This window comes from Schistocerca gregaria, chromosome 3 (genome assembly GCF_023897955.1).
Source record: "Schistocerca gregaria isolate iqSchGreg1 chromosome 3, iqSchGreg1.2, whole genome shotgun sequence".
In the NCBI taxonomy this organism is placed as follows: Eukaryota; Metazoa; Arthropoda; class Insecta; order Orthoptera; family Acrididae; genus Schistocerca; species Schistocerca gregaria.
In genome coordinates this window covers 247,567,059-247,584,670 of record NC_064922.1, presented here as the reverse complement: position 1 = coordinate 247,584,670, position 17,612 = coordinate 247,567,059, and the positions used below count along the sequence as shown (strand labels likewise).

The 17,612-nt window shown below is 37.0% G+C and overlaps 1 protein-coding gene across 2 annotated transcripts in view; it reads left to right on the top strand.

Annotated features, from left to right (window-relative positions):
• Positions 1–17,612, top strand: part of LOC126356270 (DENN domain-containing protein 5B) — a 467,453-nt gene that overhangs the window by 398,111 nt on the left and 51,730 nt on the right. The window contains exons 13-15 of one of the 2 annotated variants that reach the window (XM_050007115.1): positions 8,138–8,234; positions 11,373–11,408; positions 16,344–16,500. In XM_050007115.1, the coding sequence (XP_049863072.1) occupies positions 8,138–8,234; positions 11,373–11,408; positions 16,344–16,500 (290 nt within the window). The remainder of the gene's footprint in view (positions 1–8,137; positions 8,235–11,372; positions 11,409–16,343; positions 16,501–17,612) is intronic. The other variant, XM_050007116.1, reaches the window with a different exon arrangement.

Genomic DNA, 17,612 nt, shown 5'->3' with positions numbered 1-17,612 from the left:
TATGCTGCTCGGTATCCTGGACGACATCATCCAAGTGTCCGGACCGTTCACGTCATGTTATTTAAGGAAACAGGAAGTTTTCAGCCACATGTGAAACGTCAAGCCTGACCTGCAACAAATGATGATGCCCAAGTAGGTGTTTTAGCTGCTGTCGCGGCTAATCCTCACGTCAGTTGCATAAGAATCAGGAATCTCAAAAACGTTGGTGTTGAGAATGCTACATCAACACCAATTGCACCCGTACCATATTTCTATGCACCAGGAATTGCATGGTGATGACTTTGAACGTCGTGTACAGTTCTGCCACTGGGCACAAGAGAAATTACGAGGCAATGACAGATTTTTTTTGCATGCGTTCTATTTAGTGACAAAGCGTCATTCACCAACAGCGGTAACGTAAACAGGCATAATATACACTATTGGGCAATGGAAAAACCACGATGGCTGCGACAAGTGGAACATCAGCGACCTTGGCAGGTTACTGTATGGTGTGGCATTATGGGAGGAAGGATAATTGCCCCCCCCCCCCCCCCCCCCATTTTATCGATGGCAATCTAAATGGTGCAATGTATGTTGATTTCCTACGTAATGTTCTACCAATGTTGCTACAAGATGTTTCACTGCATGACAGAATGGCGATGTACTTCCAACATGATGGGTGTCCGGCACATAGCTCATGTGCGGTTGAAGCGGTATTAAATAGCATATTTCATGACAGGTGGATTGGTCATTGAAGAACCATACCATGACCTGTACGTTCACCGGATCTGACATACCATAATTTCTTTCTGTGGGGGAAGTTGAAGGATATTTGTTATCATGATCCGCTGACAACACCTGGCAACATGCGTCATCGCATTCTCAATGCATGTGCGAACATTATGGAAGGTGAACTACTCGCTGTTGAGAGGAATGTCGTTACACGTATTGCCAAATGCATTGAGGTTGATGGACATCATTTTGAGTATTTATTGTATTAATGTGGTATTTATAGGTAATCATGCAGTAACAGCATGCATTCTCAGAAATGATAAGTTCACAAAGGTACATGTATCACATTGGAACAACCGAAATAAAATGTTAAAATGTACCTGCGGTCTGTATTTTAATTTAAAAAACGTACCTGTTACCAACTGTTCATCTAAAATTGTGATCCATATGTTTGTGACTATTACAGTGCCATCCATCACAAAGCAAAAAAAGTGAACCAACTGAAACATTTATATTTCTTTACGTACTGCACAAATATGTAATAAAAAATGGGGTTCCTATTTAAAAAACGTAGTTGATATCCGTTTGACCTATGGCAACACCATCTAGCGGGCCAACCAAAGTGCCACCTGGTTTCTCCCTTCAAGCTAGACAAGTTTTGTTCTTTATAGTTTTTTTGTTTGATGCTTATTTCTTGAGATATTTGGCCCGTTTATGATCAATGGACCACCCTTTATATACCCCAGTTTGTATTGTATACCACTGTTTTTCTTAAACTTACGAAAGCACTACAGACTAGTTTCACTCAGAAGAATAATTGATAACTCAGTCAACTAAACCACTAAACAGTGTTTTCAGTTGATTGCATGAATGCTGGCCGGAGTGGCCGAGCAGTTCTAGGCGCCTCCAGTCTGGAACTGCGCGACCACTACGGTTGCAGGTTCGAATCCTGCCTCGGGCATGGATGTGTGTGATGTCCTTAGGTTAGTTAGTTTTAAGTAGTTCTAAATTCAAAAGGGACTGATGACCTCAGAAGTTAAGTCCCATAGTGCTCAGAGCCATTTGAACCATTTTTTGATTGAATGAATTAATACATGCTTAAGCTGACAGAAATATTAAAGACTGGCATCACTTGTAAAGAAAGAAAGAAAGAATGACTCAATCAGTACACAAAACACTACCAGATTGTGTTGACTGTTTTCATTCGGTTGCTTGCAGAGACTGTTTCCATGCATAAGAAATGAATGAGTAATAGTCAAACTGATATGTAAAACTACAGCCAACTTATTCAGTTGTTCATTCAGTTGCTCCCATAGGCTGGCTTTACTCAAAAGAATGAATGAATAATACAGCCAATATGTAAAGCTACAACCAAATGAGTCTGTTGTTTCCCAGCAATCGACTGTATTGATAGTTTTGTTTCAGTTGTTCCTATCACTACGTAAAGGGCATCATTGACACCATCCCTACCCTTGGGTTATCCACTTACACACATTTCACGGCCAAAAAAGAGTCTGCAGTATGATGTGCAACAGAATGATGCCCTTGACAACCTTTGACACTGATGATGTCCCCCGGATGATTCAGCTCATCTCTAAGGATATCATGGGGCTGCAATCCCACTGAACATGATATGGTACCTTTGGAGTGTAGCACAACCACAATTTTTCTCTGGTATACAAGTTGGAGCCAGAAGGGACCATTCAAAGCCATTCAATGAAATTTTAATGTGATCTGAAGCAGCAAAGAGGTCTAATGATTTTTTAGCACTTCTGTGGTGTGATCATGGGAGGGAGAGGAGTGCAACCTCTTTGACACCCCTCAGATTTCACATGATTGAAAGCAGGCGCTAAAGCAGGACTGTAGTGCCACTTATCCACAGGGTGTTGAAAAGTTTGCTTGCCTGTAGATGCCTGCGTATCAATCAAAGGTTGTCTCTCTCTCTCTCTCTCTCCTCTCTCTCTCTCTCTCTCTCTCTCTCTCTCTCTCTCTCTCTCTCTCTCTCTCTCTCTCTCTCCAGGTTCATTTTTAAAGTGTTCAACAAAGGTGTGCAGGTGGCCCTGAAGCTGTTGCTGGCCTGGGGCATCTTAGAGGGAGTTTGGCGTTTTATTCATGCATGTGTCAATGTTGCTCCCGCCTCAAATCTCATACCCGCCCCGTCCACCCTCTACGATCTCACAGCAGGAGGGAATTGAAAAGAGCTGAAAAAGCATAACTACCTTTCCTGCTTTGGATCACATTCAGATTTCATTGAATTATATTGAATGGTTTTACCCTGTACTCCTAAGCAAACATTTCGCTCGCATTCCACTCTGGAGTAACCAGATCATGTTTAACAGCTTTGCAGCCCTACAATGTCCTTAGTGGAGGGTTAAATCATCTGGATGGTGGTATCGGTGTCAAAGATTGTCAAGAATATTATTCTATTGCTCACTTCACTGCAAACTTTTGTTCTTGAGCGTGAAAAGTGTGTAAATGAATGACCCAGGGGGAAGGGTGTTGTTGTTGATGTCCCTTATGTCACCTCTTGAGGCTTTTTCATGTTGGATATGAGCAGTGATGTGTCTGAAATGTTTTCCTCAGTCACCCATAAGAAAACTCCATGATTTAAATACTAGGCATCGTGGTTGTGACCTCAATCACAGGCACCAGGGAAAGGGGTGAGATATGGATAAAGGGGGGAGGGGTTGATATGTCTGTGATGGTGGTGGACAGAATTATGACGAAATTTTGTGCCTATGTGACATCGGTAACCCACCTTAAAACTCTTATGGCCTTCTGAGTTCTGCTCCCCCCCCCCCCCCCCCCCCCCCCCCCCCCTTCCGCCAATGTGTTGACATCTTACCATTTGAAGTGTCACCGAGCCTGAGGGTGACGTCACTGGGTGCCACACTTTTGCACTATTACCGTAGAAGGCTGTAGGCATCTTTGAGCCACATTTCACACATCTGTCTCACAGTGGGTGAAAATAACAGGGTTTCACAAGAGTGATTCTTCATCTTTTTGCCCAGTGTATTTGAACAGCTTACCATTCAAAAAAAGAAAAAAAACCTCGTCGCAGGTTTATAACCTAAATTATATAAATGAAAAAAATTAACATCATCTTAGCTGAGTGAACACATTTCTTTCAAATTGCATTTCCAGAGGAAACTACAACCATAAGCAGCACTTGTACAGTGAAAAGATGGATCACAAGAGGATCAGGGTTTCATGCAAGGAAAAGAGATTACCGTGTAAAATGTGTAATTTGTGTAATTCCTCATCTCAATTACACATGTATTATAAGAATATCCCTAAATATGAATAAAAGTAATAAGAGTAGCAGAAAGGCATAATGATGAAACGTATATGATGCAACAAATAAGGCAGAGAGTATGTGAGCTGTTATAAAAAAGAAATTGGTAAATATAGAGCATTGTATGAAAATATAACACTATCCCAAGAAAATTAAAAAGTAACAAACCATTTAGAAACAGCTGATCATTTAACAACTTTTTCAAAGGTACTGCAGATTATGTGTGAACGTAAATAAGCACTCGTAGTAAGTCAGTGAACATCAGCACTGTAACACAAGATGAAATAGCAAAAGCAACAAAAGGACTAAGAAACATCTACTCTACAGGCATTAACGATGTTCCCGCAAAATCTTGCAGAGTGGTGCTTTAAATTTAATTGCACCACTTACATACTTACGTGACTGCTCACTTTGAGTAGGCTCTTTCCCTGACTTACTGAAAATGTCTTGGACAATTCCAGTTGATAAAAAAGAAAGATGGGACAGATTATACAGGTATATGACTGATTTACAGAATTTGTAAATTAAAATACAGTACAATGAAAAGCACACATTCAGAAGTGAGAGGTCAACAGTAATTGCCACTTATTGAGTGTGTTAATTGTATACTAAGCTTGGTGGATGTAAAACAATTAATAACATTAGTATTTGCCACCTATTGCAAGGTTTTGACATCATGGGTCACTTCTGTATTGAGTGAACATAAACGAGCAGTAAGCATCAAACACACTAATCATCCTTAAAGCTATTTCTGAACACTTTACCTATCAGAGTATAATCTAATTTAATATAGTGCTTGTCAAGGATTGGTAATGGAGACACTTCTGGTCCTTTTGTACAATAATGGATACTCATAATACTATCCTATTTACAGAGGTTACCAATATTCCCTTAAGAGAGAAAAGTGAAGAAGAATTAAAATACTCAGTAAATAATGTCACAAAACAACTAAACAACTGGACACAGAATAATTGATGAACAGTTAAAAATGTATCCCATTAATTTGTACAATGCTCTAAGTTAGGATATGATTGTCTTATCTGTCTCTATTACATCTTATCTGTCTCTTATCAACTATGAACCACTTGTTAACAGCATATAACCAAATTCTGAAGATTATGGTTACAAAGCAGTGTAAAATGTAATTAAAGAAAACATTAACATCATGTTTGGATGCAAGCCTAGAGACTTCTGTAAAGCACCATTTAAGAAATCTGATATTGCATCCAACATTTATTCTTCAAAATAAATGTATTGGATTAGAACAGTATTCATGATTACTGTATTAGACAAAACAAAACTTATATTTTATCGGAATCCGCACATTTCTGTGCCATAAAGGTACTTTCCATGTAGGATACAAACTTTGTGAAAACTTAAAAGCAAATACTGAGGGCCAGAACCCTTTGGAAAATCTTAAAAAGTCATATTTACAGCTTCGCTGCTTTTTCTATATTGAAAAATATATAAATGTATGAAGTTGTTATATAGTTTAATATGTCCAATGTTTTATGCATTAGTTTCATTTGTAGGCAAGGGAACCATTAAAAATACAATACTACTATCCTACCACGGCCATAACTACATAGATAACACCTTCCAGTCATGTCTCAATAATATTATTAAATTTATACAGTAATTTCACTCTAAAACATTTTGCTCGCACTTGAGACAGTTTTCTGGGATTGTGTCCTGTTTCTAAAGGTAACTAATTTACCCTGGTTAGTATGCTCTGACAGCACAGTTCTTGTACCATTGAGGCAGCCTGCTTATCAGTGATTTGTGGTAGGAACTTCGTTCTGATACGAAACTTCAATGCATCAATGAATGCTGAAAGTTGACTGTTACCTAGCAACTGACAACCAGTGTAGTTTCTTTGACAGTGCAGCATCTGTTAACTAGACAATATATCTCTGAAAATGAAAAATCAAAGTGGCAAAGTGACTCTCTTCAAAATATACACATTGTTCTGGTCATTTTCTTAGTTTCATGTTCCATGTTTTGTTTTCACAATTAACTGAAGTGATGTAGAACTGGTAATTTTACATTCACATTATCCATTGATATGTAAATATGGCTACATACTGACCATTTACAAGTTTTTTTTATAATGCAGATGTTATTATTAATTTCTAGCTATGAATAATAATAAAAATAGAAATTCTTCTACAGATTAAAAGGAATTGTTAAGAATACACTTCTTCAGTTCGTTTCCAAGTTTGACTTGGTGGTTAGACGTTTTGTATCATTAGGTAGCAGATGCAAAATTTTGTGCACCCTGTTTTTTGCTAAGACAACCTTAATGTGAAGTAAACAACATCGTATTTTTCTGGTATTGTTAAAATTCTTCATTCTTTTTGAACTGCAATGATTATTTACAAGAAACTTCGTGAGGACATAAATGACTAAGAGATGATGGTGGACAACCACCACATATTATTCTTACAGCATAGTTTTGAGCAATAAAGACTTTCTTTCTTTAACTAACCTCATAACATTATTCCATATGGTATTGTTGAATGAAAATATGCAGAATATGTCAACTTACTGATTTGTTTCTCTCCAAGATTATGAATTAAATAGTTTTAGTAGTTCTAAAACGTGTTTTTCTAGTTTGAATTCCCATCAATATGGACATAAAGTTTTTGAAGTTTCCACACTAGTTGGTATTTCCTTACAGTGCGTTACACATACCATTGGTGTGGAACCTCTAGGTGTGCAGAAGTGAATACTATATGTTTTTGAAACCGACAGTGAGACCTTTCATAATAAACCGCCCACTAATACTTTTCTTAACATTAGTAAGCACTTCTACTGTTACTTTATGTATGTTTGAATTGATTACAATACTAGTGTCCTCTGCATAGGGAACAAATCCAGCTTGATATCTATTAGACAGCAGATCGCTTACATACATGAGAAACAGTAGTGAGTGGAAGATTGAGCCTTGTGGAGCCCCATAAATGACTTCTCACCACCTGTTTACATAGGTTAATTATTAGGTACAACTTTCTGGATCCATTTCATTAGCTACAATGTCCGTTGGTTGGCTGTACCAACAATTCCTTAAAACCTCAATTTATGTAGGAGAATATTCTGATTCACACAGTCAAATACTTCCAATAGGTCACAGATCTACTTATAAATTTAAATAATTGGATGTGAATCAAGTAGATTTATTTAGTAATAGAGTATACGTCGTAAGAAGCCTACCTGCATTACAAACTCCAACTGTGGGAAAAAGAGAGTTGATTCCGTGTAAGGACCATGAAGATAAGGGACATTAGGACTTGTGTGGAGACATATAGACAATCATTTTTCCATCACTCTGTTTCTGTGTGAAACAAATAAAGAAATTAGTAGTAGTCACATGTGATACCCTCCACCATGCACCGTACATTGGATTTCAGATTACGCATGTAGATGTAGGTGCAGAATGCTCAGTACTTTGGGTTATGACAGGAATAATCATCTGAAGCTGAAAAGTCCAGTAGATATGAGCTCTAAAGTAGTTACCTTAAGAGCTACAAGCCCTTCTTCATCTCCGCTACTGTGAAACCGATCTCTTCTACTGAGCAAATCCTCATAACTCTTCAGGTATCCATTTCAGAGCCCATTTTTACTAGATGTTTTTGCTTCGAATGATCGTTCTTAGCATATCACTGAATATTGAGCATTCCTCATGGAACGTCCTGTATACTTAAAGATATGATATTAAAGGAGAGCAAATTGAATGACTAATCTATCAGGTAGCCCTCAATGTTGAATATCTTTTAAATGATAAGTGTTAGAGTGGAAAAAAAGGAGAAGCTATTGTTTGATTTTTTTTAATGCATCATATCTCTCTGTTAACTGTGCATTCTTAGTGATTTGTTCTTTCTGTGCTCCATGTGGATATTTTTCGACAATATTCACTTGTGCCTTTTTGTTTCTATTTTCTAAAGATGCAGTTTTGAAAGCAATGGACTGATTTTTACATCTTCGAGCTACTGGTATTGCAAAACTGTAACAACATTTCGTAGAAACTGTACCTGTCATTACATTGTTGTTAGCATTTTGCTGATGTACTTTTAATCAATAAGTAAATGTAAAGAGGCTTTTACCAAGATTCATATTTGTCTGTTTATATAGGGGAAGTCTGCCCTTTGGTCGCATCTCACAAATTACCAGGAGTTGGAGGAATGCAACGATACATCAAAGCCAATTGATCCAAATTTCCTCACACCAGGTGAGTATTGTGAGTTAGTATTTTCAAATGCTTATTAGTTATAATCTGTTTCAAAAACATTAATTGAGATGGTCATAAATGGAATTTTTAAAATTTAGAATGTATGTGTGCAATTAAACTATGTACTACAGAAATACAAACATCTAAAAACTGAGACAGAAAATGCAAAATAGCTTAACAGTATTGGTCAGAGGACATTTGTAAGTCTGATTAGTTTTTTTTCCTTGCCTTCCTTGGAATAGTTGTCAAAGAGAAGCAGCATGTATATCATGGGGAAAAATAGATACTGACTAAGGGGAAAATTAAAGAGACCTTTGGAGAAAAGAGAAGCAGATGTAAGAATATCACAAGCTCACATGAAAAACTGGTACTGAACAAAGATGGGAAAGGTGGAAGGAATCTGTAGAGGGACTGTACATGGGAAGTGAACTTGAAGGTAATGCTATAGAAAGGTAAGAGGAAGTAAATGAAAATGAGATGTGAGATATGATACTGTGAGAAGAATTTGACAGAGCACTGAAAGGCATAATTCAAAACGAGACCCTTGGAGTAGTCAACATTTCCACAGAACTGCAGATATCATTGGGAGAGCCATCCGTGACAGAACTGTTCCATCATATGTGTAATATGTATGAGACAGGGGGGAAAACCCCTCAGACTTAAAGAAGAATGTAATAATTCTGATTCCAGAGAGAGCAGATGCTGACAGGTGTGATTATTACCGTACTATCAATTTAATTATTTACAGAAGAATAGAAAAACTGATCTTGGGGAAGGTCAGTTAGGGTTCCGTACGAATGTAGAAATGAGCAACGTAATAGTGACATTATGACTTCTCTAAGAAGATAAGTTAAAGAAAGGCAAACCTATGTTTATAGCAATTGCAGACTTAGAGAAAGCTTTTGACAGTGTTGATGGGAATACACTCTTTGAAAGTCTTAAAGTAACAAAGGTAAAATACAGGAAGCAAAAGGGTTGACAATTAAAAGAGTTGATAGGCATGAAAGGGAAGCTGTGGGTGAGAACAGAATGAGACAAGGTTGTAGCCTATCGCCAATGTTATTCAATCTGTACAGTGAGCAAGCAGTTAAAAGAAGCCAAAGAAAAATTTGCAGTTGGAATTAAAATTCAAGGAGAAAAAATAAAAACTTGGAGGTTTGCCAATGACGTAATTCTGTCGGACAGCAAAGGACTTTGAAGTGCATTTGAAAAGAATGGACAATGTCTTGAAAGGAGGATATAAAATGAACATCAACAAAATAAAAAACAGGGGTAATGGAACGTAGTTGAATGAAATCGGACAGTGCTGAGGGAATTAGATTAGAAAACAAGACACTGAAAGTAGTAGAGGAGTTTTGCTATTTCAGAAACAAAATGTTTGATGATACCTGAGATAGAGAGCATATGAAATGCAGACCAATGATAGCACGAAAACCATGTTTGAGAAACAGAAATTTGTTAACATCTAACATAAATATAAGTATCAGTGATTGTTTTCTGGAGAGATCCCTTGTGGTGTGTAGCTTGTACAGAAGTGAAACATGGACAATAAGCACTTCAGGCAAGAAAATAGAAGGTTTTGAAATGCAGTACTACAGAAGAATACTGAAGGTTAGATGGGTAGATTGCATAGCTAATGAGAAGGTACTGAATGGTACTGGAGAGAAAAGAAATTTGTGGCATAAGATGACTAAAAGAAGGGAATGGTTCATAGGACACATTCTCCAACCTCAAGAATTGTCAGTTTAGTACTGGAGGGAAGTATTGGCATTTAAAATTATAGAGAAAAACCAAGAGATGAGTACAATAATTAGGTTCAGATGGATGTAGGTTGCAATAATTATTTGGAGATTAATAGGCTTTCACAGGACAGAGTAACATGGAGAGCTGCATCAAACCAGTCTTCAGACTGAAGACCGAAGCAATACAACTACAGAAAGGGTATGGCTATGTCCACAAGAACAGGGATGGAATATGATTTGCTACATGAAAAAATGTTTTAGGTGCAATCTTCAAGAACTTAAAAACTAATGCCATAATTTTCTAGTATTTTGTAATATATTGTTGGTTAACTTCATTACTAACTTAAAATGAGAATTAACTGTTAGATGTTGAGAAAGCTTGAAAAGTGGTAACCAATTTGCTCTATTACGCTTTCAATGAAAATGCTCAGTCATTATATCTCTTAATAATTTCTCAATGTGTGCCAGTGACTGATAAGCACTGTATTTCAGCACAAGGAAACAAGCTATGCTTTTTTGTCACATTATGTTTGTTGTGATGTAGAGCAGGGAGGTTTGTGCAAATTTGGTAGGAACAAAGACTTACCGAGAAAAAGATAAAATGTGTATTTGGGACTCACTAAGATATTAGTATGGTTTGTTAGTTCAGCTAACTTATTGTTAAAATCTAGATGTTAAATTCATGAAGTATTGTATAATCATGAACATGGCCTACATTTGCCCAAGGAAGAGAAACTTTAGAAATGTAACCTTCCTAGCAGAAAACAGTGGGGAAAGTGGCATGAGTCCTTCCCTTTATAATTTAAAGGGTAAGATTCAAGAGGACAGGAAATTTTATAATGTTATAGGCAGTAGCAGGTTTGACTGAACAGTAACAATCTATTCTCTGTAGTGGAAACTGCTGTAAGTATTATTGGTAACGACAGCTAGAGAGGTATAAAATATCATTTCTGAGAGGGAAAGAAAACAAAATTTCAAAGTGAGACTCATTTCTTCTTGAACTCAAGAAATGTAGTGTTGCATAATTTAATAGAAGACCAAAATATTACTGTCTCTTCTAGCCAGGTTTTGAGTAACTGAAGAATACGAAGTTGCTCCACTTTATATAGAAATAAGTTTGTGATAATAAGCTAACAAAGTTTTCATGATATTTTGTTTGTCAGCAGCTAAACTCTTATTCTATTTGATCCTAAATTATTTACATTTTGGCAGAAATTTCTGTACCAAATTATTCAAAATTTTAAGAAATAACGGTTAATGTAATTTTGCATGACAAATGCAAATACGTATTTTATTAAAATAACCTGTGGTTATAGACTACTCCTTTTCACATTTATTTACAGCAATCTGTGGATGCTTTAGAATTTATGCAAAGTTTTGTCTTCTTACCATGCAGCATTGGCCTGGTGTGCCCTTCGGAAACGGATTGATTGTACGTTCAGTTATGCTACACACAGAGATGTCATTATTGCTTTCCCCTGCAATTCATTGCACGGCAAATAGAAAATTTTGATGCACTTGTATAAAGCACATTTGAAGTACCTATAACTAAAATTTAGTGACAGCTGTTTTGATATGCTATGAATGAAAGTATTTTGATGTGTTGTGAATGAGAAGTATGACCTTCCAATAAACTTTATGTACAAGTTGTTTTTGTTTATTTTAATTGTGTGTAGCCATTGTGTGTGTCATTTTGCATGACTTATGTAACAATGTCAAGCACGATAGTGTATTAATGAGTAAAATTTTAAAATATTTGCTAAAACACCCAAAGCATAGTAACCATTGTCGAGCAATCTCACTGTGTACATCAATGATACAGTGTCGGGGCTGATGATTGGAACCTATATGAGCCTCTAGGTGTCCTTTCTCGCCTGATTTTTTTTTTAATATTTTATGAGATGGTAGTGTTAACTTTGCCATGATTCTGTCCTTTGTCCTTTATTTTCGAAACAAAACTTATCTAACTCTTTTTACTTCATACTTCAGCTTCTCTTATCACTATCCACTGAACAGTTATGATGTGCTGAGTTTGGCTCATGTTTAAATAAACAATTGATAAACATGCCATTTCAGATCGTACTGTACTTTTATCTTTCTTGGCCGTTCTTTTCAGTGTTATTCTTATGAATCTTTCTCATGAACGATGTATCTCTGAGTTTTTGAAAATAAATCTCTGTGTGCCATAATTGGGTATACTAACAGCCATTCTGTATCCATGTTGTCCAATATATGTATAACATGTCATCACATTTAATTATTAAGTATCCCCTCCGCCTTCCCATCCAATTCCTCCAAATTAGTATTACTATGGGGTAAGTTTTGAAGTGGATGTGGAGCCTTATTTAATGAATTTGGGAAAGTGAACCTTTACTTTGGAAAGCCCAAGTTGGAATATAAACAATATTATAAAAAGGACAGATTGGCACTCACCATAAAGACAACACACTAAGTTGTAGACAGGCACAACGAAAAAAATTGTTCCACATGGAGCTTTCGTTTCGGCCAAAGCCTTCTTCAGAAAGGAAAACAAAAACAGTCACACACACACACACACACACACACACACACACACACACACACAGTCACAGAAGCAAGCATACCTCACACACGTGACCATTATCTCCTGCCACCGAAGCCAGACTACAGTGTGTCACGTTGAATGAAAGCAGCAACCTAGGTTGAAGTGGGGAAGGGGGATGGTTAGCAGAATACAGGTGAGGGGAAAGAAGTCAGTGCTGCCTAGCGAAGCATGCAGGGACAAGATGGTGGCAGGACGAGGTTGTCAGGTGCAGCATCAGGCAGCTGTGGGAAAGGGAGGGGGGAATCAGGGGGGGAAAAAGGAGAAGAGCAGAGAAGGTGGAAAAACTGATGGACATGTTGGCAGAGAGAAGCGCACAATGGGGGTGAGGGGATGTGAATGTGGAGGAGATGAAAGGACAGAGGGAGCAGAAACTGTTGGGTGGAAGGTGTAGTTGAGGCTGGCAGGATTTTGGAAGCAGGTAATGTATCACATCTGCACAGTTCAGAAAAGCTGGTGGTAGTGGGGAGGATCCATAAGGCCTCGATTGTGAAGCAGCCATTGAAATCAATTATATTATGTTCAGCCATATATTGTGCCACAGGTGAGTCCACTTTGCATTTGGCCACAGTTTTACGGTGACCGTTATCTTTGTGGACAGCTGATTGATAGTCATATCAATATAAAAAGCTGTGCAATGATTTCAGCAGAGCTGGTAAATGACATGGCTGCTTCCCCAGGTGACCTGCCCTCTGATGGGGTAGGATAAGTTTGTCATAGGACTGGAATAGGAAGTGTTGTATGGGTGGACTGGACAGGTCTTGCACCTACGTCTTCCACATGGATATGATCCCTATGGCAAGGGAATGGGATGTGAGGGGCATAAGGATGGACTACAATGTCGTAGAGGTTGGGTGGGCTACTGAACACCAGTTTGGGAGTGGTGGGAAGGATCTGGATCAAGATGTCCTTCATTTCATGGATTGCTGATAGATAATCAAAGACCTGACAGAGCATTTGGTTCAGTTGTTGCAATCCGGGGTGTTGTTAGGTCACAAAGAGGGGTCTTCTTTGTAGCTTCTTCTTGGATGCAGTGGGAAAATTGGGGATGTGTGTGGGTATGGCATGGAAATCTGTTTGCAGACTGTTTCTGGTGTGTGCTGCCTGTCTGTGAAGGCCTTTGTGAGACCTTGAGCATACTGGACTGGACAAAGGAGTTATTACCACTGCAGACAAACTGTCCCTGCGTGGCCAGGATGTATGAGAGGGATTTTTTGGTGGGGAAGGGATGGCAGCTGTTGAAACGCAGGTACTGTTGGTGTTTGGTGAGTTTAATGTGGACAGAGATACGTATGGAGACATAAGGGGGATGAGGTAAATGTCCTAGGAAGGTGGCATGCTTTGTTGAGGAAGACCAGTTGAAGTTTGTGGGAGAAAAGGTGTTGAGGCTATATAGGAATGAGGATAGGTTGTCTTGGACTTGAGTCCAGATCATGAAAATATGAAAAATGAAACTAAATGAGACCAGGGGTTTGGGATTTTGGGAGGCTATACAAGCTTCCTTCTAGCTGTCTCATAGAAAGTTTGGCATAGAAAAGCGATATGTGGGTGCCCAAGTGTGTGTTACTTGTATACCTTCCCTTCAAAGGGTAAGTAGTAGTGTGTTAAGATAAAGTTGGTAACCTGTATATTGAATGAGCTAGAGCACTTGGAGTCTGCAGAATGCTAAGAGAGCTAGTGTTTAAGGGTACACGGAATGCCGTATGCTTACAATGTTAAATTGAGCTAAAAGTTAGGAACATTTTCTCATTTGTTATTGGGACGATACTCTTTATTTTTTCACAAACACAGAGATATGTTCTGATTTTTTGCTGAATTATTAATTTTGAAAAAATAATATATAGTTTTTCAGATATTTTATTTTTTGTAAATGTTAAAAAAAGTTATACAATTTTAACAAGTATTTTAAAATTTACATCCATTAATACAAAATAATTCCACATATCTTTTAATTCAGATATATTAGAAGGTCTTAAGGAACAACTACAGAAAATTTCATCTTTCTGCTATAAATATGCCCTGAGAAAATGTACCTTATACACAAAAAAACTAAAGTTATGGGAAATTAGCTTCAAAGTTTTTACTTCAGTACAAGCCTGCTCCATAGCTAGTATCATCAGAATCGTCCAACAGCTTCCTCTTAATGTCTCTGCTATGCTGTCTAGCCATCTTTGAATATACTTTTATGGCACTATCTGAAGACCTGAGCCGTTCCTTGTCCAAACAAAGCATAGCTGCGGCAGTTTGTAGTCCTACACAGAGCTCCAACTTTTGCAGAACTTTGCACTTTGTTATATTGCCCTGATTGAATGATGAAACAGCATCATAAATGCCAAAGTGAAGTGTGTTTATACACATTTTTAGGTAGTCTATTCCATATTACATGGTTCACACACTCATTTGGATTTTGAGTCCAGCCATGAAGACATTTCAATGAAACACCACATTTTCCACATTGTTTCCAGCACACATTGTTCTCCAAAACATCTTATAATAAAGAGACGTTAACTACCTCATATTTTGTAGTCCCAGCATTTAGTTTCTTGTATTCTTCTTCAATTCCAGCTACTTTTCTTCTTGAAGCACTTTCCGGTGGCAGCAGCATCACTCAATGTATCAGTACCAGTGTTGAGGTTAGTCGCTACTGGGACATCAGATACTGATGAAGATGAATCAGACGAATTTTTAGTACACTTTACTTTCTATCGCCAATGTACAGGCTTTCTAAATACCTTCAGACTAGGTCTTGGCATTTTGAAGGAAAGAAAACTCAATGACTTCTTCACATACGACTTCCACAACAATGACATGAATGTACTCACAAAGGAAACAATACAAATGGTGCAGAATATATTGTCAACTGTCTAGCAGTGTAGCTAACAGAAAAGCTAACTCTCTGGCAAGGCTGCCTATATCAGGTATATTTCGCGTCTCATATACAAGGTGCGGGACATCGTGTGTCGAAATTATTTTAAAAAATTATTTAAAATAGTTCTATTCACATCATCCAAATATTTTACACATGGTATTAAATGGGAGAGTCTAAATTTTTCGAAAATGCATTTACCCAAAAATCGATTTTTTTATCGAAAAACTCATTCTGTATACCCTTCATAGCAGAAAGACTACAGGCGTGTACGTGTGAAGAAGGCTTTGGCTGGAAGCTCATTTTGTAAGGGTATTTTCATTGTGCCTGTCTGCAACAGGTCGTTTCAGTTAGTAACAGTCTATTCTTTTCATAATATTTTTGACCCTTTACTTTGTACATAATTAAAAGAAAAATACTTATACGTTGTTTGTTGCACTTTTTAACATCTGGAACACCTTTGTAGGATTGGTTTGTACCTTGTTTAGATATTCTGTCTCTATTAAATGTTTTATGTTTTGTTTAGGTAGACCCACGTTGTTGTCATTTAGTAAAATAAACACTGTAGTATATCTGTGTGCATTAGTGTAGAACTATTTCCTGTTGTTGCTTTTCATTTGTAAATGCAAAGTTGAATTTTTTCATTCTAAATGTAGTTGCAAAGTTCATATTATCAACTATAAAAATAAAAAAATAAATAACTTAGTGAGAAAAATTTTGTGGATTGAAATCTGTTGGCTGTTGAAATTGAATTAAAAAGTAATATTATCATAGTGTATATACTTTTAGGCAACTAACACTTTAAGAATAGGTTGCTACATTTGTCTTTGATGTGCTGAAATCTTTAGGAGTAACTTATTATGTAAGTGTATTTATTATAGTTATTAATAAACTATCTTGAAATTGTCTTCCATAAACAGACTTATCATCTATGGCACTGGAAACAGATCTGACTCCACCCCAGACCCGAAGTCGAGATCGGCATAAAACATCTGAGCCAGCGTCACCTAGTGAAAGGAAGATATTGGAGCAACCAATGTTAAAACCTCTCCCTATATCCCTCACATTTGATATGAGGTATGCCTGATCATTATTATGAATTTTGCTCACTCCTTTTGACACAGCGATAAAATGAGTCACATGTAGCTGAACAAAAAAATTATTTGTTTTGTTTAAAAGTACATGCTTAAGCAACAGTTTTAACTTAACTAAGACTAAGAATTATAAAACTCATATTTTAAAGGCTATAAGAATAAAAATAATTTTGTGACTGTTACATGACAGCATATGCACCCGACTTCTGGAATAATTTGTATTTCATATACATCTCATAACTTTGAGTTCCATTTCAACATACTTCACTATGCATGATATCTGTATGTCCAGCTGGTTGTTTATCTTTTGATTTGAAGAAAAACTTGAGCAGCTAATTTGACAACACATATGCAGTAGAAATATCTGAGACATTTTAGCTACAAGCAGACTTAACTTAATCAACAGTGTCAATGTAGAGAAAAGCATTATTGATCACGATGTCATCATTGTGACGGTGGTTACTAAATATTACAAATCCATCAAGAAGGCTAAGAGAGTATTTATGTTAGAAAGAGCAGATAAGGAGTTGTTAGCATTTTACTTAAACAATGAATATACGTCATTTATCCCCAGTATGATGGACAAATTACGGACAAATTATAAACTAATTGTAAATTGTGCTCTGTAGTAGTATGTGCCAAGTAAGTGGATAAGGACAGAAAAGACCCACTGAGGTTTATTTACAAAATTTGGTAAATTTCTGAGGAACCAGAGATTGTTGCACTCTTGGGTAAAAAAAATGAATGTGAAAATGTTGACAAGTAAAAGTTGGTAGAAATTTGTGAGTCCATTAAAAGGTATATGTGTGAAGCATCCAACAGCTTCCATCATTATGTTCATTCATAAAATCACTAAGCAAGTCAAAAGTTGCTACCCAGTCATTTCTTGACTAGTCTTATGTGTCACTAGAAGACAGTAAACCAGAACATAAATTTTTAAATTTCCCATTTAAAAAAGTAATTTATGTTGAGTGACCATACAGCCACACCCCTGTGTGACCATCACACAGATTCCTGTATGAGTGTATGAGTTCACAGAATGTATATACGAAAGGCAAAAGAACAGACCCTCAAAATTACAGACCCAGATCCATA